Genomic DNA, 24,117 nt, shown 5'->3' on the forward strand with positions numbered 1-24,117 from the left:
TATGAAACTTTATCTTCACATATCTTTAGAGTTCTAATACGAAGCTTAATTAAGCCTTTAAAGATAACACTTCGAATTTAAAATAGTACAATACAGTATTTTGAATTATAGCCATATCTTGAACTAACAAAGGAAATATCATCTTTGCATAATGACAGTACTTTTTGTGCTAAAATAGGGGATGGGCCCCAAAGCAAGAAGTGCAGTCACATGTGGTGTTTAGGGATGGCAAAATGGTCGAATAGTTCATTGGCTTGACTATTCAAAGCTCGGGTATGGATAGCTCAGGCTCGTTTCAGGATGAGCCGAGCCCTAGTCGAGCAAGGGGGTTGCTCGATGAGTCAATCACGAATGACTAGTGGGAACGTCCCTCGAGCCTAAAGTTCACACGAGCCACGCTCGTAAAAAATGTGAATAAAAATGTAAAAAAAAAAAAAATAATAAAAATAAAAATCTTGAGCTTGTGTCATGCTGGAACGAGCTCGAGCTTGGGAGCTCATGGGTAGATAGCTGGGTTGGCCTATTGCTACCATTAGTGGAGCTGAAATTCATTTCAATGTAAAAATCATCAATTGGACGAAAGTTTCCTTTCATCTTGCTCAAGTAGGTACACCAAATAAAGAAAGGAGTTTTCGCTTGCAAATTCTGAAAAATCCCAAGCCAAAAAGATCTACTCCTTACTCAAGTTCCCATGGACAAATTGTTGGTTAGGTGTGCGAAGAATCTCCATTGCCAAAAGTAGTCGTAGGTGATCAACGCACTTAGACAAGTTGACTCGAAAATTGTCTAGTGGAATTAATTTTGAGAGTAGAGATGGAAAAAAAAAATTGTGAATCCTACGATCCGAAACTTCAGTTTTGAAATCATTGATTCTGATCCACGTTGTAACGCCCAAAAAAAATGTAAATAAATAAATAAATTTAGAATAAAATCATTTATTTTATATTTTGAAAGTTGGGGACTAAAGTTATATAAATTAAAATTAATTTTTATTTTGGGTCAAATACTTAAATTTTGATAGAGCAAGTATAAGTTATCAATATTGGACTCGTTTGATATCTCGTGATTAATTATGTATGTTAGACCCGAGAAAAAGTTGGTTCAGATAAGTTAGACTCAAAATATTGAAGTTTATAGATCTTGCCATTTTTTATAATTGTTTTGAATTTATAAAATATGCAACACTTGTAGATTTGGTGGGCTAGAGAAAAGGTAATTTCTTCTTTTATTGGTATGTATAAAAAAATATATATTAAGAGTATGTTTGAGTCACAATTTTTTCAAAAAATAGTATATTCTTTGACATCATTTTAATTACGCATTTTTAAAAAAAATAATATTACATTCAAATTCAAAATATTTTTTTATTATTTAACCACACATTTTTCATCAATATACTATTCAAAAATACATTTTTAGGAATATAATATGGCTCAAACAAGAGCTATATCAACTTTCTTGGGGATAGTACATAATCATGACCTTTTACCCCATTATGTCAACCGTCCTTGATTGAAAATAGGTAATTGCCTTATTTGAGTGAAATGAACGGATAAAAAAACGTGTATAAAAAAAAAGGGGAAAATCAGTAAATTGGGCCACCGACATGGAAAAATGTGTGGTTTTGTTGTGATATAAATATTGTAGATGTTATAGACATAAAGAATCCATGTTTACCTTAATAAGTATCCCAAGCCGAGAATTATTTAAAAAAAAAAAGTAGGGTCTGAAAATATGAAGTTAGTGCTTTTCTTTCAAGGAAACCCTTTTCATTAATCAAGGTAGCACTGAGGTGCAAGTGTTTTGTCCCGTTTAAATTATATTTTTTCATATTGATAAATTATTATATTTATGAAAATTATGAAATGATATGATGATTATGATATAATATGAAATGGTTATTCGGTACCAAAGATATGATATACTATGGGCACTTATCGGTTTCAATGATATGAAGATGGTATGATTTTTTTGAAGCATGATCTAAATATTTTATTTGGGATCGCACTATTATTTTTTTCTTGTGTTTTCCTGAGTATTCCTATGCACTCATCTTTTTCGTTGCTCTTACAAGTTAGAACGAGTCGTTGGTTGGCGGGCTATGTGGTGTTGTCGTGGTGCTAGATACAATTAATAACTCGAATCCACGTAATGTAGCAAAACATTTTAATTTCAACATTTTATCTTGGTTTTTTAGGGATTTTATTTTATGATTTAAGATATGATTTAGTTGGTTTTATATTTTTATCTGTGAAAGATATATTAGTGGGATTAATACTTTATCATTTAGTTAATAAATGTGAAATGCATGATTTCTATTTTTTTTGGGCTATGAGCTCCTTCTACTAATTAAATTGCACTAATAAAATTTATATGTTCTCACTGTTAAAGTAAATGAATTGGGTAATGATTTCAAATCTTTAAAATTTGGGTCGTTACACATGTGTTTAGGTTTCAACCATTTTAAAATGATTTTATTTAGGTTCCAATTGATAAGATTTATTAAAACTGAAACGGAATCATTCCACCATTTTTTTTAACTTGCTTTACCCAGAATATATTATTTTTATAATTCAATTTATATTTTGCTTGCCAGAGGGTTCTATTGGCTTTCTCGGGAAATAATGTTTATGATAATATTTTCTTATCTATTTTAAAAAGAAAGAATTTGCAAGCTTAAATTTTATGGTTAAACTTTATGTTGATTTATTGGTTTAAGCTTGTCTTGAAATAAATATATTTGTTTTTTCAACGTTTATGTTTAAAATGTTTGAATTTAAGTGCCATATTGAGATTCCACGCCAATATATTTATTTTTCACTTGTTTGAAAATGTTATTTTTACATAGCTAAAATTATGATTTGAAACCAAACCTAATTGCAAAAAAATGGTTTTGTCAGGTTTGGTTTGAAAAATTCTAAACCGTTCAAAAAATGTGTGGTATGAAAAAATTCAACATTCATTCAAATCGGATCGTGCTCATCCTTATTTAAGAGCAGGTAAATAATTGAGATAAATTTCGAAGCGTTACTAAGATTTGCTATAGTAATTATATATTGGACATAACAACCACCATTTTCAACAAAAAAATTATTATTACAAGGTACATGGGCAATTAATTCTACGAAAGACTGTGTTCATAAAATGATGACCTTTTAGAGGAAATTGGGCAAAACCTCTATCATTAGTGTTTTTGAATACGAATCAAACTCCTTAGAATTGGAGTACACAGTCGACTTCATAAGCATATGCCCATCATCAATATAGTTGCAATATATTATTTTATTTTCTAGCTAGCATAGCAGCGTATCTAAAAACAAATTAAAATTAAAATTAAAAAATTGGAAGAATGAATTTTGATTAGTTCTATTTTGTAAACCATTTGACCTGAAAGTCTCAGGCCTGCTTGGCGTCCTCAAACCACAAACAAAAAGAAGAATATTATTCTTCTCTCTTTCTCTCTCTCCACTTTTCTCTGTCCAGGGAGTTATTACGAATAACTTATAATTTATTTTTCAAAATTAAACATTATTTTTAATTTTATATTTCATACTATTCGCGATTACTATCCACCACTCATAACTATCACGTTACAATTTTAACAACTCATAATTTTACCGAAACGCCCTACCATTGTTTGTACCCCATTCTTTTCATAAAAATACATTTTTGAATGGTGTATTGTGGGAAATATGTGATTAAAAAATAAGAAATTTTTTTGAATTTACGTATAATATTATTTTAATAAATAATGTATGATTGAAATTATGTCAAATCACTTTTTAAGAATGTATTTTTTTTCCCAAATAATGGGGCTCAAATTTATTTTCGAGACTTTCGAAAAATTTGCACTCTGTTCATGGACCGAGTTGCAAGTACAGGGGCCTGCTCCATAGGCCCCTGCCAGCCCAGGCAAGACTTATGGGGGATCGGGCCCCACAATTTTTTTTAAATACATGGCGGGTCCCGCCTCTGCGCAATGAGGGACACGTGAGGTCCTTGTAAGGACTTCCCGTGTGCGTGCAGCCTTATTCCTTTGTTCATATAGCTATAACTAAGAACTCCTTGTATAGTCTCCAATTACCTTTCCTTCTCAAATTTTATTAATTTTGAGACCAAATCCCTACTTCATATTTTATTTCCACTCTTTAATTATTTTCTATGTGAAATTGGGACTAGCGTTAGGCAAGTGAAGTATCTCCATACCTAATATAGTCACGTATATTGGATCGTTTACTTGTACAAAATAACTACGAGAATTTGTCTTATCAAGTTTTGAAGGTTGCGTACAGTATGTATAACATACTGGACAATTTATGCAAATAAGCCCCTGTTTGAGTCTCGTTCTATTAAGAAAAAAATATTTTTAAACAATATTTTAACATCATTTCAATCACATATTTTTCAATAAAATAATATTACACATAAATCCAAAATTTTTTCTTATTTTTTAATCACACACTTTCTATCAATACACTATTCAAAAATTCATTTCTATGAAAAGAATTGGCCTCAAACAAGGGCTAAATATAGATTTGAACGGCGATTTTGCATTAGCTAATTATGTCCTCCAAAGATTCTTATGTTCTTTCATTTTTCTTAGTGCGATGAAGTTTTCAATCGATCAGACTTCACTTCTAATCACAATATTTTCATGAGACCCACAATATTTATTAATTTTTCAACTACATATATTATGGAATTTGTTAAAGTTTTGTCTAACTACCCCTTCATGTTTCTGTACAATTTTTTCCTGAAAAGAAGAGGAAGATCTCTTAAATAAGTTAATAATTAGATACTTAATGGCTATCTTTATAGGATAAATATATATGTACCGAAAATAGGATACCGAATTGATGCCCTACTCTCATGTGTGCGCGGGCCTCGCGTGCATTTAAAAATTTCAGCTTGTGGGGCCCGCCCTCCTATTATGAGTGTAGGTAAAAGATTCAATAAAAAAATGTGTAGGTAAATATAGCATTGTCCATCTTTATGAGTTAGGCTGAGCAAAATACACGCGCCCATCTATTATTAAACGTTAAGAAAACAAATGGTGTCTCAATCAAGCTAGAAAGTACGTATAATTATTTAAAAGAAGCAAGTAGCAAAATCCTATTCGAAAACTTGGTGTCTTCATCAAATTTTGCTACTTGTACTGTTGTACATGAAAATCCTATTTAAAAACATGATGTCTTCATCAATTAGTAAAGGTGACTGGCCCAGGCCCTCTTGTAAAGTTGTATTCCCTAGCTACGTACGTCACACGTCTTAAAGATAATTTTTACTATCGAATAAACTTTAGTTTTTTAACACAATTAAACAAGTTGTTTTTTTCTTTTAAAAATCTACTGATGTATTGTTTTGATAAATTTAATAATTTAATAATTTAAAACTTTCTTATTTACTTGTAATTATTTTTTCCCCACAATATTAGTTAGTTGACTAAAAGTTTTAGAAAACGAGCAAATTAATCCTCAATCTTTCTTTACAATTGCAATCCATAATGATGTCCCCAGTCCCATTAGGAAATTTTGGGAGGCGGAGGCGGGTATTAAAATATATTTCATCCTACCCTTTTTTTCATTTCTCTTTTTTTTGATACAATTAAATTAAAAAGTAAAAAATAAAAGGATTCCCCATCCTCATCTTGGTGCCCAGCTGAGCAGGGAATCCTTGCCCAATCAGGCGGGAGGTGAAGTAGACTCTAGAGTCATGACTTTTTCCCATCTCTACTAAACAAATAATTGTCTAGAACTTAAAAATTGTAATGCAAACTTGATCTATACATGTTACATTTCACTTTTTTTTTTAATATACTCAGGTGTCCACCTTACAACGACTAATACTGAGATCTATAATCCAGTCCCTCTTCACGCAGACCAGGTAAACCGCGGGTTGTGCCCCAAACTAGCCAGGGTTCAAGAGCCCCTCCAACTGAACTGTCAAAGTGTCGAGCGAGTCAAACTCATGTACACGTCTTGCCTTTCAAAGAACTCATATCTTCGAGGAAATATCCTGCCTTCCAAGAGAAAGTCTTGCCTTTCAAGAGCCCTATGAATCGAACCCGCAACCTTTGAATTGCCTTGAAGAACTCCATCCCTTGCCAGTTGGGATGTGCCTCGGGGGCTACATTTCATATTTCTAAACGTTAGTCTAATTGCTTGCTTGACTGTTCTTACATAAGGATGGGGCTATGAATTAAAATTTCATTCCTGCCTTGTTGGAGATTTCAAGAAACCGAGAAGAAGAGGGGATTATAATAAATTCAGTTATCGATCTTTTTATTTTTATATTTTAATATATATATTTTTATTTTTTCAATACGACTCCAATTGAAAACATAAAAAATAATATGAAAAGAATCGAGGCTGGGGAATTTCCGTCAATACTTAAGAGTTGCATTTTCAAAAAATAGATCGAATGTGAGTCACAATTATTAAATGGAGCCCACGTATTGCTTATTTTAAGGGATCGTGAGGGGGCTCACTACGAATAAAAATATTCGTGGTTAACCCCCTCGCATGTGAGGGACTGTTAAGTTCCATGACTCTTATTTTAAACCACAAAGAGTATTACGTCTTGAGAACGTTTAAGTTAAATTTTAGAGACGGTTTATATAGACCTTTCTAGAGATTTATAATAACGTCGAATGCACCTCGTCCTCTCAAGAATTGTAGAAACCTCCCCACTTGGCATAAACTTCCAACTTTGTCATACTCTCTTATGCAATACATAAAATTGTACTTATTTTCTTGTTTGTCTATTTCTTAATTTTAATTAAGCAAAAACAAATTGTTTTAGTTTCAATTTCATTTTTTTTTTAATCTTTTGTACATAGTGATTTTATCTTATTCATAATAAAATTACTTTCTTTTTAAAAAATTGATCAAACTAAAATTGATGTAAATATTTGCTGAAAAAGGAACTAAAAAGAAATATAAGCTTTAAGGCTTTAATGCATTTTTTTTTTTTAACGTTCAGGATAATATCATTTTAATTTCCCAAACTAGAATAAATGTGAAGATTATAAAAATATGAAATACTAAAAATTGTTAATATACTAAGCCTTTGTTTGGGTTTCATTTTCTCAAAACTCGTTTTCAATCATATATTCTCTTATAAAATAATGTTACACGTAAATATAAATTTTTTCTTATTTCTCAATTATACATTTATCAAAAACTCAATATTTCAAAATATATTTTTTCCAAAAAAATTATTTTAATGGAATTCAAATAGGGACTAATTAAAAATATTTAATTTTATTAAATTATTTTAAAAAATTTATTTAACTATTGTTGATATGTTAGTTATTTGTAAGAGTGTCTACGCGCCAAGGTCAAGGTCAAAATCGACCTTGTCGATGGGTTTTCTAGAAGCACTATTGGGAAGGACGAAATGATGATTAAAGTATCCATATTTAACGCATCAATTATTTAATTAATTATTTAAAAATATCAATTAGATTTAAAAGACATAAAAATAAATAAAAAGAGCCGAGGGCAAAAACGAAGAATCAAGAAAGAGGATCATGTTTTCAATTCCAATCTCGATTACCTAAAAGAGGCGAGGCAATGTGCTCTGAGTATTTTGTCTTTCCTAATTATTTGTCAAAAGTACGTTTAACAGTTTAAATTATAATTTAAGCTTTGCCAACATTTACATAAGCACACCCAGTTCCGAGGAGGAAAAGACTAACTTTAATTTCAACACACGAGGGCCACAAGACTACTAAACAAGGCTTTTTTTTTAATCGAGTAAACAAAGGGTTAGTTGTTTTTATAATTAGGACTAACTGTACAGTTACAAAGAAAGATTAAAGATCAACTTGCTCTGTTTTGAAGATAATAACCAAATTGCTACTATCACAATAAATTGGACACCATTGATGCAACTTTCTTCAAAATTCTCAAGCTAAACCATTGCCAAACGTCTCCTGCAAAAGCCTTTTTTACGAACAGAAAAAACAAAAAATGAAAATGGCAGGACATGGATATCCACGTCACGTTCTTCCAAAGAGCGCCAATTATTCACCGTGTTCATCGTTCTGTATCCCAATACATGTCGGCCACGTGTTCATATCACTCTGCGCCGGTAATTTTTTTACAGTAGTTTGTACTACAAATTTATATTCATGTTGTATATATCAATCTCTTCGTGATTACATTTGACCATATCCTCACTTGATTCTCAACGATTTCAGTAAACCCAATAAGCGCAACGTTGAAACAAAATGACCCACAAATTAGATCTGTTGCTGTATTTCTTGCATGATAGTTTGAAACTTTCCATACGTTTCCTGTCTTTTCTGCTCACAGTAGTCAGTAGTGGTTATTCATGTGGGCTCCTCTTTAGGTACACAATATTTGTTCTTTTGTGGCTTGAAGCCTTTTTTGTTTCTATATATAATTCTTGAATTTGGAAAGTCTGAGGCCACGGGGTTCAGATTTACATGGCTTCAATTATGAAATGTTTCTGGGCATCACCCCATTTTGCTTTGAATATGAACGAGAAATGTCGTTCTAGATCTGGAATTCAGTGTTTAGCTAGTGGGGAATCGGCTGATGCTGCATTATCTGTTGAATCTGTTAAAGTGAATGGGATTGTTAATGGAGTATCATCTCCTGTTGTGAAGGAAAAGAAGGAGAGTGATAGGCTTATGATTGAGGTGGGGCATGGTCACGGGGGTTCAAATGTGGAGGAAAAGAAGAGGGAAAAAGTTTCTGAGGAGGAAAAGTTGGAGCCTTTGTGGGATGATGGATATGGAACTCAAAGTGTGAAGGATTATCTTGATTTAGCCAAAGAGATTATTAAACCTGATGGGGGGCCACCGAGGTGGTTCACCCCAATCTCTTGTGGGCCGCCTTTAAAGGATTCACCAATTCTTCTGTTCTTACCAGGTATAATTATTTGGTGCTCAATTGTAAAGTTATTTATTTGTAGATTAAGACCGATACTACTCTGCTATACGAGTGAACTTGGCTTTCCAACATAAGAAATTATTCCGGTAATTCCGAGCATAATCTTTATTGTATAGAAGCTTTAAATGTGTAAGGCCATTTTTTAGTTTTAATTCGTTTTTACTTATTGTGCAGGAATGGATGGTCTTGGACTTGGCCTCATTCTTCATCACAAGTCTCTTGGCAAGTAAGTCTCAGATAAAACTCTGCTGAAATCAGATCAGACTTCACTTCTAATCACAATATTTTCATGAGACCCACAATATTTATTAATTTTTCAACTACATATATTATGGAATTTGTTAAAGTTTTGTCTAACTACCCCTTCATGTTTCTGTACAATTTTTTCCTGAAAAGAAGAGGAAGATCTCTTAAATAAGTTAATAATTAGATACTTAATGGCTATCTTTATAGGATAAATATATATGTACCGAAAATAGGATACCGAATTGATGCCCTACTCTCATGTGTGCGCGGGCCTCGCGTGCATTTAAAAATTTCAGCTTGTGGGGCCCGCCCTCCTATTATGAGTGTAGGTAAAAGATTCAATAAAAAAATGTGTAGGTAAATATAGCATTGTCCATCTTTATGAGTTAGGCCCGTGTGCATTTAAAAATTTCGATTTGTGGGACCCGCTCTCCTATTATGAGTGTAGAAAAAAGATTCAGTAAAAATGTGTAGATAAATGTAGCATTGTCCATCTTTATGAGTTAGGCTGAGCAAAATACACGCGCCCATCTATTATTAAACGTTAAGAAAACAAATGGTGTCTCAATCAAGCTAGAAAGTACGTATAATTATTTAAAAGAAGCAAGTAGCAAAATCCTATTCGAAAACTTGGTGTCTTCATCAAATTTTGCTACTTGTACTGTTGTACATGAAAATCCTATTTAAAAACATGATGTCTTCATCAATTAGTAAAGGTGACTGGCCCAGGCCCTCTTGTAAAGTTGTATTCCCTAGCTACGTACGTCACACGTCTTAAAGATAATTTTTACTATCGAATAAACTTTAGTTTTTTAACACAATTAAACAAGTTGTTTTTTTCTTTTAAAAATCTACTGATGTATTGTTTTGATAAATTTAATAATTTAATTATTTAAAACTTTCTTATTTACTTGTAATTATTTTTTCCCCACAATATTAGTTAGTTGACTAAAAGTTTTAGAAAACGAGCAAATTAATCCTCAATCTTTCTTTACAATTGCAATCCATAATGATGTCCCCAGTCCCATTAGGAAATTTTGGGAGGCGGAGGCGGGTATTAAAATATATTTCATCCTACCCTTTTTTTCATTTCTCTTTTTTTTGATACAATTAAATTAAAAAGTAAAAAATAAAAGGATTCCCCATCCTCATCTTGGTGCCCAGCTGAGCAGGGAATCCTTGCCCAATCAGGCGGGAGGTGAAGTAGACTCTAGAGTCATGACTTTTTCCCATCTCCACTAAACAAATAATTGTCTAGAACTTAAAAATTGTAATGCAAACTTGATCTATACATGTTACATTTCACTTTTTTTTTTAATATACTCAGGTGTCCACCTTACAACGACTAATACTGAGATCTATAATCCAGTCCCTCTTCACGCAGACCAGGTAAACCGCGGGTTGTGCCCCAAACTAGCCAGGGTTCAAGAGCCCCTCCAACTGAACTGTCAAAGTGTCGAGCGAGTCAAACTCATGTACACGTCTTGCCTTTCAAAGAACTCATATCTTCGAGGAAATATCCTGCCTTCCAAGAGAAAGTCTTGCCTTTCAAGAGCCCTATGAATCGAACCCGCAACCTTTGAATTGCCTTGAAGAACTCCATCCCTTGCCAGTTGGGATGTGCCTCGGGGGCTACATTTCATATTTCTAAACGTTAGTCTAATTGCTTGCTTGACTGTTCTTACATAAGGATGGGGCTATGAATTAAAATTTCATTCCTGCCTTGTTGGAGATTTCAAGAAACCGAGAAGAAGAGGGGATTATAATAAATTCAGTTATCGATCTTTTTATTTTTATATTTTAATATATATATTTTTATTTTTTCAATACGACTCCAATTGAAAACATAAAAAATAATATGAAAAGAATCGAGGCTGGGGAATTTCCGTCAATACTTAAGAGTTGCATTTTCAAAAAATAGATCGAATGTGAGTCACAATTATTAAATGGAGCCCACGTATTGCTTATTTTAAGGGATCGTGAGGGGGCTCACTACGAATAAAAATATTCGTGGTTAACCCCCTCGCATGTGAGGGACTGTTAAGTTCCATGACTCTTATTTTAAACCACAAAGAGTATTACGTCTTGAGAACGTTTAAGTTAAATTTTAGAGACGGTTTATATAGACCTTTCTAGAGATTTATAATAACGTCGAATGCACCTCGTCCTCTCAAGAATTGTAGAAACCTCCCCACTTGGCATAAACTTCCAACTTTGTCATACTCTCTTATGCAATACATAAAATTGTACTTATTTTCTTGTTTGTCTATTTCTTAATTTTAATTAAGCAAAAACAAATTGTTTTAGTTTCAATTTCATTTTTTTTTTAATCTTTTGTACATAGTGATTTTATCTTATTCATAATAAAATTACTTTCTTTTTAAAAAATTGATCAAACTAAAATTTATGTAAATATTTGCAGAAAAAAGAACTAAAAAGAAATATAAGCTTTAAGGCTTTAATGCATTTTTTTTTTTTTTTTAACGTTCAGGATAATATCATTTTAATTTCCCAAACTAGAATAAATGTGAAGATTATAAAAATATGAAATACTAAAAATTGTTAATATACTAAGCCTTTGTTTGGGTTTCATTTTCTCAAAACTCGTTTTCAATCATATATTCTCTTATAAAATAATGTTACACGTAAATATAAATTTTTTCTTATTTCTCAATTATACATTTATCAAAAACTCAATATTTCAAAATATATTTTTTCCAAAAAAATTATTTTAATGGAATTCAAATAGGGACTAATTAAAAATATTTAATTTTATTAAATTATTTTAAAAAATTTATTTAACTATTGTTGATATGTTAGTTATTTGTAAGAGTGTCTACGCGCCAAGGTCAAGGTCAAAATCGACCTTGTCGATGGGTTTTCTAGAAGCACTATTGGGAAGGACGAAATGATGATTAAAGTATCCATATTTAACGCATCAATTATTTAATTAATTATTTAAAAATATCAATTAGATTTAAAAGACATAAAAATAAATAAAAAGAGCCGAGGGCAAAAACGAAGAATCAAGAAAGAGGATCATGTTTTCAATTCCAATCCCGATTACCTAAAAGAGGCGAGGCAATGTGCTCTGAGTATTTTGTCTTTCCTAATTATTTGTCAAAAGTACGTTTAACAGTTTAAATTATAATTTAAGCTTTGCCAACATTTACATAAGCACACCCAGTTCCGAGGAGGAAAAGACTAACTTTAATTTCAACACACGAGGGCCACAAGACTACTAAACAAGGCTTTTTTTTTAATCGAGTAAACAAAGGGTTAGTTGTTTTTATAATTAGGACTAACTGTACAGTTAGAAAGAAAGATTAAAGATCAACTTGCTCTGTTTTGAAGATAATAACCAAATTGCTACTATCACAATAAATTGGACACCATTGATGCAACTTTCTTCAAAATTCTCAAGCTAAACCATTGCCAAACGTCTCCTGCAAAAGCCTTTTTTACGAACAGAAAAAACAAAAAATGAAAATGGCAGGACATGGATATCCACGTCACGTTCTTCCAAAGAGCGCCAATTATTCACCGTGTTCATCGTTCTGTATCCCAATACATGTCGGCCACGTGTTCATATCACTCTGCGCCGGTAATTTTTTTACAGTAGTTTGTACTACAAATTTATATTCATGTTGTATATATCAATCTCTTCGTGATTACATTTGACTATATCCTCACTTGATTCTCACGATTTCAGTAAACCCAATAAGCGCAACGTTGAAACAAAATGACCCACAAATTAGATCTGTTGCTGTATTTCTTGCATGATAGTTTGAAACTTTCCATACGTTTCCTGTCTATTCTGCTAACAGTAGTCAGTAGTGATTATTCATGTGGGCTCCTCTTTAGGTACACGATATTTGTTCTTTTGTGGCTTGAAGCCTTTTTTGTTTCTATATATAATTCTTGAATTTGGAAAGTCTGAGGCCACGGGGTTCAGATTTACATGGCTTCAATTGTGAAATGTTTCTGGGCATCACCCCATTTTGGTTTGAATATTAACGAGAAATGTCGTTCTAGATCTGGAATTCAGTGTTTAGCTAGTGGGGAATCGGCTGATGCTGCATTATCTGTTGAATCTGTTAAAGTGAATGGGATTGTTAATGGAGTATCATCTTCTGTTGTGAAGGAAAAGAAGGAGAGTGATAGGCTTATGATTGAGGTGGGGCATGGTCACGGGGGTTCAAATGTGGAGGAAAAGAAGAGGGAAAAAGTTTCTGAGGAGGAAAAGTTGGAGCCTTTGTGGGATGATGGATATGGAACTCAAAGTGTGAAGGATTATCTTGATTTAGCCAAAGAGATTATTAAACCTGATGGGGGGCCACCGAGGTGGTTCACCCCAATCTCTTGTGGGCCGCCTTTAAAGGATTCACCAATTCTTCTGTTCTTACCAGGTATAATTATTTGGTGCTCAATTGTAAAGTTATTTATTTGTAGATTAAGACCGATACTACTCTGCTATACGAATGAACTTGGCTTTCCAACATAAGAAATTATTCCGGTAATTCCGAGCATAATCTTTATTGTATAGAAGCTTTAGATGTGTAAGGCCATTTTTTAGTTTTAATTCGTTTTTACTTATTGTGCAGGAATGGATGGTCTTGGACTTGGCCTCATTCTTCATCACAAGTCTCTTGGCAAGTAAGTCTCAGATAAAACTCTGCTGAAATCATACAAACTACTGTAACTACAACCCAGCTTTATTTATTTTTCTATTTTTTCTTCTTACAATTGTGGAAGTTATGGAATCCTTAATATTGAATACTCTGGCTGGGCCATTTGTAAAAACTAGAAAGACAATCGACAAATTTCTTTAGAGTAATTATTTTGCCTCTTGAGACAAGCTAGTTGTTTTTTCTTTAAACCTGGTAGTTTACGCTGGTTGGCACAAATTATGACCAGTATACATTGTGTGCTAGCTACATTGTCTTCTTATATTATGATTGTACTTTTTAAGCTTATAATGCTAAATCATTTATACATTATTTTCTTTGGTCTCAGGGTTTTTGAAGTTCGGTGCATGCATATTCCTCTGCAGGATCGAACACCATTTGAAGGTCTATCTTTTTCTTGCTTCAAAAAATTTCAATTTCTTTGTTCATCCCGAGAACTTATGCTACAGTAACAAAAGGAAGTTACGGAGATAGTTACCAAGACGTGCATATGTTTCAATCCAATTATTTTTCCGTTCTTGTTTGGCTGCAATTTTGCTAAATTATTAACCTGCACTACAATTTTCTCAATATAAGAACAAACCGAATGACAGTCTTTCTTTACTTCAGCTTTGGTACAATGGGTTGAAGAGACTCTGAGGTCTGAGCATTCTTCAGCCCCAAAGAGACCCATTTATCTGGTGGGAGAGTCACTTGGTGGATGCTTAGCACTTGCACTTGCAGCTCGTAATCCTAATATTGACCTTGTAGTGGTATTAGCTAATCCAGGTGTGCTTGTCAAATCATGATCCATATAATTTGTTGAGGCGTCTTTTGCGGACACCTCTGGTTGGTATGCGGCAGTGTTAACTGATTTTACATTCTTTTCAGCTACTTCATTTGGCAGGTCACAACTGCAACCTTTGCTCCCTCTGTTCGAGGCCTTGCCTGATGAACTTCATGCCACCGTTCCATATCTTCTAAGCTTTGTTATGGGTATTCTGTCTGATACTTTGAAAATCTTAATGATGCCCTGATAATTTGGACATTTTTCTTCTCTGTTCTAAACCATAATGACTGTTATTGCATCTGAAGTTCAGCAATTTAATTTTCTTACGTGGTTCATTTCCTGCGACTTTTTACCGTTACATTTACGTGAACCTGCAAAAGATTGAGATCCTCACAATTGATTGGTGCCTTTGATTGAAATCAATTACTCAACTGGAAGTGATATGTTATTTGACATAACTAGCATTACTTGCTTTGTTAAACCCCATAACTTAGTGATTGTCGGCAATTTAGCTCCCGTTTGAATCTCATTACATTTTTTTTATAGGTAATCATAATTTTATTAATTAAAAGAGACTACATGGGATTTGTACAATCACTTTAAGCAAGAGGGAACGTTGTGAAATTAGGCAACCCTTCTACAGGATTTTTAGCCGCGGCATTAAACCAATTATACAAAGTCAAATAAAATATTTTCCTAATCTGCGTTATTGTCTTTGTTTGATCTTCGAAATAGCGGTTGTTCCTTTCACTCCAAACACACCCTACAATGCATTCCGGGATAAGGTTCCACTACATTCCATTTCTCTCCTATTTTCAACCACACTATCTTCTATAAAATAATATTACACTTAAATCGAATAAATCGAAATTTTTTCCTTCTTTGTCAACCACACATTAAAAAAAAAATAAATAAATAAATAAAACTATTCCACCCATTTTCATTTCAAAAAAATGGGGGCCAAACGGGGGCTTAAACTTTGAACTATTCTTTTCTCTCCTTCATAATCTGCTTCTGCATGAGAAAAATTGTTATGGAGGAGTTACACATGTTTATCACTATCTAGGGTCATTCATGGTGCCTAGCAACCAAACTTTGCTCCCAGGATGTTTCCCTTGCTGACACTGGAAGTACTAAGCCCCTGTTTGGTTCAGTTAAAAAGCTAATTAAAATCTAAGTTAAAGTCAATATGAATTTTAACCACATTTCATGGGATAACAACTTTTCAACCATACATTCCATCAACTTTTATCAATATTTACTAAAAATCTGATTTTTATCTAACTTAATAGGGGCTAAATTGTACGTAATTCCTGAAGTACGTTGCCTTCAAAAGAAATGACTACTTGTTCTTGCAAGAAATCTCAAGTCAAAGACTCATAAATCCCTTCTTGTTTTGTGCTGTAAGTAGAAGTTCCCAATTGACTAGGCTTTCTGGCCAACATAATGCAGGACTCATGATTCTTTTCTCCTTCGAAATTACCCTATCGTTTTTCTGGCACTAGTTTGATTACTTTTTGACCCCTTCAAATTTCTTCATTAAAAGCTTTTGCATATAATGCCTTCCTTTATGCTTTACAGAGTTGTGTTAGTGCCATGTTGGTTTTAATAAGCAAATTCTTGATTCTGTGCTTTCAACATGATTTACTGGTTGAAATAATGGAGTTGATTGGTTGAAACGTTTCTCTTTTTTCCCTAATAATCTTTTTATTATTCATACATATGCAACCAACATGTTGGAGTTCTATCTTGGTTTTTTCACTTATTCTTTATGCATTCTATATTTTTGCTGCTTCAATTTATTTACACCATATTAACTAATGGGAACAATCTGTATAACTTCGGTGATCATTTTTTTTAACCTTTTTTCCCCCTTCTCCAACAATCTGTATAACTCATTTTCAGTTACTGCCTTTGGCTCTATTCATGGTACTGACTGATACCAGGTGATCCAGTGAAGATGGCAGCAGTTAATATTGACTCAATGCTGCCTCCGACGCGATATTTTGAACAATTATCTGGGAACCTTACTGGTTTGCTACCGCGTCTTTCTGTAAGGATATTTTCACACTGCTAGATTTTCCTATTTTTGAACAAGAAGCATCTGTTAACAGTAGAATGCTCGATGTATGATGTATAATCTTCGTCCACATACGCACCAGAATGTTATGTGAAGTCAATGATGAATGGAGGGATAAAGATTATTAATACTAAAGGAGAAAAAAGAGAGTCACACCTGAGAATGTTTGTACCCATTTAGACTTTTATAATTACGTAAAACTATGTGTTCCTTTTGATTCCCTTTACAAGACTGCTATTATTACCTGATGAACTATATGCCAACTCAATGTATGATGTATAATCTTCGTCCACATATGCACCAGAATGTTATGTAAAGTCAACGATGAATGGAGGGATAAAGATTATTATTACTAAAGGAGAAAAAAGAGAGTCACACCTGAGAATGTTTGTACCCATTTAGACTTTTATAAATACATAACTATGTGATCCTTTTGATTCCCTTTACAAGACTGCTATTGTTACCTGACGAACTATATGCCAACCATCTATTATGCTGTATCTTCATGAAGTAAAATAATCCACTAAGAGGGTTGTTGAAGAAAGGGAAAGTTAGTGGAGATTTTAGCACACAATGACCTGTCCATGGACTTCCTAACCACAATTGTCAAAAGATTGGAGCATTTACTCTTAAACAAAAAGATGAAAAAAAGCTTGCTATAATTTCTTTTACATCATTTGTGGTTAAAAAATACTGTGGGGTTGAATATTTGCACGGTTGAAGTACTAATTTTTTTTTTTTTTATTGGATATGTTTAGGGCTTGTCTGATATCATACCTAAAGATACTCTTATTTGGAAACTGAAGCTGCTCAAGTCTGCTGCGGCATATGCTAATTCTCGTCTTCATGCCATCAAAGCTGAAGTACTTATTCTTGCTAGGTCTCTCCTTTCTTGACTCATAAAGAATATTTTCAATGCTTTTCTGTGCAATGCCAGGGGAGTGTTGGACCTTATCACATACCCTCTTTACCTTCCAATTAGTTTATAGACTGGGCAGCCTGATCGTATCCAGTTTGGTTTGATATAGATAATTCAACGATGACAACATAATACAGCTAAAAGATAGATGATGATTTGATTAGTTGTGGAGAGAAATAGATGACAGTTGACAACAAAGTTATTTTTTTCCTTTAAGGAATGCTCACTGTCAATAAATGGACTTGTAATGATGCCTTTGATAACATCCCTTCTCATGTCATCTACGCCATTGTATTTTGTCACCCTGTATGAATGTGCATATTTTGGTTAGTTATCCCAATGTTCACTTGGGCATGGCATATATGAAGATAATTATCATCAAGGCCTTCAGAGTTTCAAATAAATATTCTTTTTATGCTTATTAGTGCAAACCATATTTTACATCCCTGGATGGTGATATAAGCCATAATTTCTGGATTTTGTAATGTTAATTGCCTTTAGTCTTTTGTAATTTTTTTCCCCATCGTTCTATAGTTGACTTGAAGAACTTAAGTCACAAATAGATTGGTTTTATTGCTAAATTTGTGGGAATGACAATTCATTTGCACGTCAGTGGCAATGATAATATGCTGCCCAGTGAAGACGAAGCCTGGAGACTTTCGCGTTCAATGCGGAATTGCAAAATACGATACTTCAAGGACAATGGGCATACCATACTATTGGTAGGTGAGAATTTCCCCCATGCGTTAATGCCCCTACAATGTTCTAATAGCCCAAACCAGTTTAAGGTTACTGTTATAAGGATAAGCATGACCTTCTGTATGCAAAATTTAGCCCCCATTATTTGAATTTATAATGATGGGAATAGTGTTTTTTTTTTTTTTTTTTTTTTTTAAGATTGTGTGGTTGAAAAGTTTTCGATTTAAGTATAATATTATTTTATTGAAGATTATGTGGTTGAAAGTAGGAGAGAGAAAAAATTAAATTAAATTGAATAGTTTTAAAGGGGGCCAAATAGGGGCTTAACTCTAGGATCATATATAGAAACTCTTTAAAATCAGTACCTTTTCTAATATTATATGTCAAATAGATACCCATCGACCGTCTGAAAAAGCATTAGATTTAACATAGATGCCTAAATTGAAGATTAAACGCTATCAGCAACATATAATGTCTTTTCTTTTTTATGACCAAAAAAAAAAAGTGTAATTGCAACAGCAACAAAATCAAGGTATTTTCTGAGAAGCCAAAAGCTTAAGTCATCCAAAATTTAAGTTTAATAGAAGACCACTCATTTTTTACAATTTATTTACAACTAAGGCATTTTGAATTGGAGGCATTTTCTTGCATTTCATCAGTTGTCAAGATTGATAATTTTAGCGCAAAATGTTGGTTCTAGTTCTATATGAACCTCTCACTGGCAAAAATCAAATAAATCTTTCTGCCTCCTTATTTAGGTTCTTGGAGCTGAGATTGAGACAACAAATCATCATTGTATAAAATAATTGGTGGTATGCACATGCTTTTTACTGCCAGAAGGAAAAGGGATACCTATTCTTTTCTGTTCATAGAAAAAATTCAACAATCTGCATTATTTCTTCTTTTATTATATCTATACTTTGCATGATTCACAATCTTCTTGTTCCTTTGTGTTTGTGGTTGCTATGAAATCCTGGTCGTAAATTGGATGGGATTTGATTACTTCTGTAGTCATATATACCTTTCATGTATTGATCTATCTCAATTTCTTCTCATGCAGGAAGATGGAGTTAATCTATTAACCATTATCAAATGTACTTGCACTTACCGTCGTTGTTCAAGGAATCATGATTTTGTTGCAGATTTTTTGCCTCCCAGCAAGTCAGAATTTAAGCATGCACTTTTGAGCAATGGGTAAATGGACATGAATTTTTTTCTTTCTAGATTTCCATCTTAATGAAATATGTAAGGTGTTGACACTTATCCAAGCTTCAGTCATAGCCCATAAACTTTATTATCATGATTTTTAATGTATGTTTGTTTCGGTTGAATTTAGTTGCATGGCCTAAATATAGATATAGTATATTTTTATTCTGCACATAGATGAAAACAGAATATATGAAAAATTCTTGGTAGATAAATAGGTGAATCTTTGTGATGTGCTACTTATAATTGCATATTTAACTCTTTTTGTACTTGATTTTTTCAAAGACTGTATTTGCATATAATGCAATGCAGATGGTTTCGCAATTATACTGGTCCTGTGATGTGGTCTACTACGGAAGATGGGAAGATAGTGAGAGGTCTGTCAGGTGTTCCAAATGAAGGTCCCGTCGTATTAGTTGGTTATCACATGCTTATGGGTTTGGAACTTGTTCCATTAGTTGAACAATTTCTTCTGGAGAAGAAGATCTTGGTTCGTGGTATAGCACACCCAACATTGTTTTCACAGCTTGTTGAGAGTGAGAACAGGGAGTTTTCCATCTTTGACACTGTGAGGTTATATGGTGGATTACCTGTAAGTGCAAGCAATCTTTTCAAATTGCTCGCAACAAAATCACACGTGCTACTTTATCCTGGTGGTGCTCGTGAGGCTCTACATCGCAAGGTGGGTACTTTTATCTTTTCATTACTTTCTATTTCATTTTAAATCTTTTATATCCACTTTCAAAATGAAATATTTGCATAAGCATATACCTTTTCTTTTTTTCTTTTTTTTTTTTTGCGGTGGGGACTGGGGAGGGTGCTTCTTGAAACTAGTATCAATATTGTCATTGGATTCTTATTCCAGGGCGAAGAGTATAAATTATTTTGGCCTGACCAGCCGGAATTTGTCAGGATGGCAGCAAGATTTGGGGCCACAATTGTACCATTTGGAGTTGTTGGAGAAGATGACATCGCAGAGGTAATTATTCTTTTATTGATTCACTATATCAAACAATTCTTTCACGTCTTGTGATGAATTTTCTTTGATAGTTTTTTTGCTTGTACTCTCTGAAAAGAATGGTCGGTTTCTAAATTCTGACTTCCGGCTTTTCATTATCACATTCTCATATGGCATTTAGTAGCGGTATAAAATATTGACGTAACCAGCTACATAGGGACAACACGAGGAAGTTTTAGTTAACTTTACGGAATGGGGATCTTATTTTGGGACACCACAAAGATGAAACCAACTGGATGAAGTTCAATTTTGAGCACCAAGGAAATCTGAATTCTTCTCCAGAAATCATAAAGTTATTTCGTCCCTTGGGAGGAGATTGTAGGCTTATAGCTATGACTTTAGGGTCTATAGTGGCGTAGGATTACCAGCAGGAATGCCTTGTTCTAGTTCAAAGATCGGCCATTAACGAGAAGCAGGTGATCTCAACACTGACTTTTCAACCACAAGATCATGTATAGCCCTGTCTATTCAGATATATGTTGAAGTGATCATCAGGCTCGGAAGCATTGTATTTCTTTGGACTGTGAAACCCAAAAATTCTCTGATGAAAATCACATGATATAACTTCGCTCAGAATATGAATATTTGTGTATTGGTCCAAACTTAATATCTATGTGTTTATGCCTATTTGTGGGAAGTGAAATTTAAGTATTTTACTAATATATTCCTTGGGAAATTGATATGTTCATTTTGATTTTTGTTTTGGCAGTTGGTTCTGGACTATGATGACCTGATGAGAATTCCAATTATAGGTGACAGAATTAGAAGAGATAATGAGCAGTATAAAGATCTAAACGTAAGGTAAACAATCTACATGGACAATACTATTTGTACCATCATGTTGGGTTAAATACACAGGTCGTCACTAACCTTTTAGTGAAAATTTTATATTGGTCAATAAACTTCATTTTGTTTCATGTTCGTCACTGAACTTAAATTACTCCGGCCATATCAGTTAGTTTGACTACTGGAAAAGGTGAATGTTTAAATTTAGTGACCAACTCGGAACAAAATGAAATTATTGATCAATGTGAAAATTTTGCTAAATGTGCCCAAAGCTTGGTAGACTTCGTTGTGCTCTTGTAGTTGTGAGATCGAAACTACATCTAAGGACATTGAACATGATCTGATTATAGGACTGGAATGAGTGGGGAGGTTGCGAACCAAACTTTATATCTCCCAGGACTTCTGCCGAAAATCCCTGGCCGAGTTTACTATCTGTTCGGGAAGCCTGTTCCAACGAAGGGAAGACGAAATATGTTGAAGGACAGAAGTAATGCAAAAGAACTTTATTTGCATATAAAATCAGAAGTTGAAAATAGTATTGCTTATTTGATGAAAAAGAGAAAGGAAGATCCTTACAGAGGTATAGTCGATAGAACAGTGTATCGGGTTCTCCATGCTCCTATGGATCAGGTCCCATCTTTCGAACCATGAATGATGGGTTTTGAAGGTATAAAGAATTCTGCTACTAGTATATGACACCAAATTTTATTAATGGTTTATTGGTAACAAGCTTATGATCTTCGTGTTACATATGCAAAATCTTTGGTTGTGCAGGGCTATGTCCGAATATTGTTGCAAACGAGGAAAGGAGTCGAACATTAGGATGAATACCCAAGAAGGTAGATTAAAAGCATTCCTAAGATGTCTGAAAGTGGGGACAGAATGAAGCTGTTGTAGAATCATATTACTGTGTTGTAGCTTTTGTAGCATTACATGAATAAAAGAGATTTTAGTCCATAGTAATACCTTCAACATTTGAAATTTATTTGATTCTCGTGTAAAGTATTTGTACTTGTGAAAATGTTTCTCAAAATCAAAAACTTTCTGCTGATGTCCCTTTATTTCGTCTAAATTCTTCGTTCCATAGCATTCTTGGCATGATTAAATAATGCATACTGATCGTGCACTTGATGTAAGCTTGGTTTAGTAAGGTAACACCCGCACATCCAATACAATGTGTTGGATCCGGCTTATTTGTGAGCGGTTAAGATGATTGTTTGTGAGTGCAAAGTTCAACTCGCAGGAGCGTAGTTAAACCACAATTTTATGAAGTGGAAGTGTAGTACAAAACCACAAAATCAAGATGAAATAAGGAGTTAAAAAGGAAATCCGAGGCGAGTATAACTATTTCCTTAAGACAAATTGTCCCGTTAAGGTACTCACGATTGAATAACAAATGTCTCCAAAGATACAACGGATACACACTTATGGTAGCAGTATTTCAAACCACAAGAACGACGAAATTTCAACGGAATTTTCCATTTACAAAGGAATGTTATGAGAATAAGAGAAAGATGAATTGCAAGAGAAGAATGAATGATCAATGCAATGATGTACTCAAAACCACGTCCAAAGAGTTCTATTTATAGATATAGAAAGGGTGAAAATGAAGTAGTGTGGGTCAAAACATGCATCATTTCAAAAAGTTGCAACACTTAGCCAAAATCTTATTTTGAAAAGTTGCAACACTTCATCCAAGTTTGGATCGTAATTTCTCATTCATCCGAAATTGGTTATAGATTCCAAATATACCACGACGATCTACTCGACGAGTAGAATAAGTTAGTCTATTTACTTTTATAATTTAACCATCGGATTAAGTCTGAATATTTGGTCGAAGTTGACACGTAGTCACACCTTTCATACTTGACCAAATTTTTTCGATTAATTCAGTTGATTTTTGAACCAATTCCAACAATATGTACTATAGATCTTTGAGAACTTGAATGTACAATTTAATGATATTTTATCACAAAGGTAGACGACCCTCGCTCAAACTATTATGAGGGGAGGTATACTGGACGTCATATGTTGAAAAAGTGGATTGGATAAGAGATGAGAACGACTAAATTGTTCTCAACTATATCATTGGCATACGAGTTGGGGAGACAAGAAATCAAATCATTTTCTCATAATGAGAGAAAAATGAATGTAACCTACGAACTGGTGAGAATCGAATTGCGGGGTTTACCGTTCAACATACCTTTTCTTTACCCTCTCTAATTGTACTGTTATTTCAAGAGTAATGCTAGCTAGCGCGGTGTTAAAACATCTATCTAAATGTCACACCTTAACATTGCAAGGCATTAATGAAATTAATCCGAGGTTAAAGAGCATAAGATTGCGTCATGCCGTCTGCTTTTGGCGCTCATCGAGGCAGAGGCTGACCTCGCATTTCTCTCTGCGTGCTACTCTGTGTGTGTGTGTGTGTGTGCGTGTGCTGGATTTTAGAATGGAGTTTTCAAATCCTCTGCTCCGAAAGTACCGCACCGATCGGGGGAAGGTTCTCGAGTTTCTACTATAAGCGGGAGTGATTAAAGAAATCAAAACTCCGGCCGGCCTCACCGCTTCAATTTCGATTCTCTGAGCTTACGTACTTGAATGCATTAAATCGGGTAATTTAATTTATGTGAGAAGTTAATATTGCTGGATAGGTATTCAAATTTTGTCCATCTCTGGAATTACGGGCCTCACTACCTCAATTTCTAAGTTCCAATTTCGATTCTCTTAGTATTTCGATTCAAGAAATAGTTAAGGTCGAGCATTTCAATTGATAAATTTCTTG

At 33.6% G+C, this 24,117-nt stretch overlaps 1 protein-coding gene across 4 annotated transcripts; it reads left to right on the top strand.

Moving 5' to 3' along the window:
- The first annotated feature begins 8,193 nt into the window (after window positions 1-8,193).
- On the top strand, window positions 8,194-22,393 carry LOC111398546 (acyltransferase-like protein At1g54570, chloroplastic). 4 transcript variants are annotated; one of them, XM_023025505.1, is made up of 14 exons: window positions 8,194-8,900; window positions 9,096-9,147; window positions 14,184-14,239; window positions 14,465-14,623; window positions 14,726-14,830; window positions 16,571-16,677; window positions 17,463-17,584; window positions 18,237-18,345; window positions 19,383-19,516; window positions 19,841-20,210; window positions 20,394-20,507; window positions 21,256-21,347; window positions 21,683-21,999; window positions 22,107-22,393. In XM_023025505.1, exons 1-13 carry the CDS (start codon window positions 8,453-8,455, stop codon window positions 21,981-21,983), a joined length of 2,169 nt encoding a protein of 722 aa, XP_022881273.1. In that variant the 5' UTR covers window positions 8,194-8,452; the 3' UTR covers window positions 21,984-21,999; window positions 22,107-22,393. The 4 variants fall into 4 exon arrangements, with proteins under 4 accessions (XP_022881273.1, XP_022881272.1, XP_022881270.1 ...); XM_023025502.1 differs by lacking the exons at window positions 8,194-8,900; window positions 9,096-9,147 and adding exons at window positions 12,860-13,576; window positions 13,772-13,823 and having other exon boundaries at window positions 19,814-20,210; XM_023025503.1 differs by lacking the exons at window positions 8,194-8,900; window positions 9,096-9,147 and adding exons at window positions 12,863-13,576; window positions 13,772-13,823.
- Window positions 22,394-24,117: the final 1,724 nt, after the last annotated feature.

This window comes from Olea europaea, chromosome 8 (assembly GCF_002742605.1).
Source record: "Olea europaea var. sylvestris chromosome 8, O_europaea_v1, whole genome shotgun sequence".
Taxonomy (NCBI): Eukaryota; Viridiplantae; Streptophyta; class Magnoliopsida; order Lamiales; family Oleaceae; genus Olea; species Olea europaea.

Bases quoted from the DNA above. Each gene is read 5' to 3' on its own strand.
- LOC111398546 (XM_023025502.1), top strand. From the start codon at position 13,129: ATGGCTTCAATTGTGAAATGTTTCTGGGCATCACCCCATTTTGGTTTG. The intron at 16,678-17,462 runs GTAAGGATATTT...GGATATGTTTAG, and splicing joins GTTTGCTACCGCGTCTTTCT to GGCTTGTCTGATATCATACC. The intron at 18,346-19,382 runs GTAGGTGAGAAT...CTTCTCATGCAG, and splicing joins ATGGGCATACCATACTATTG to GAAGATGGAGTTAATCTATT.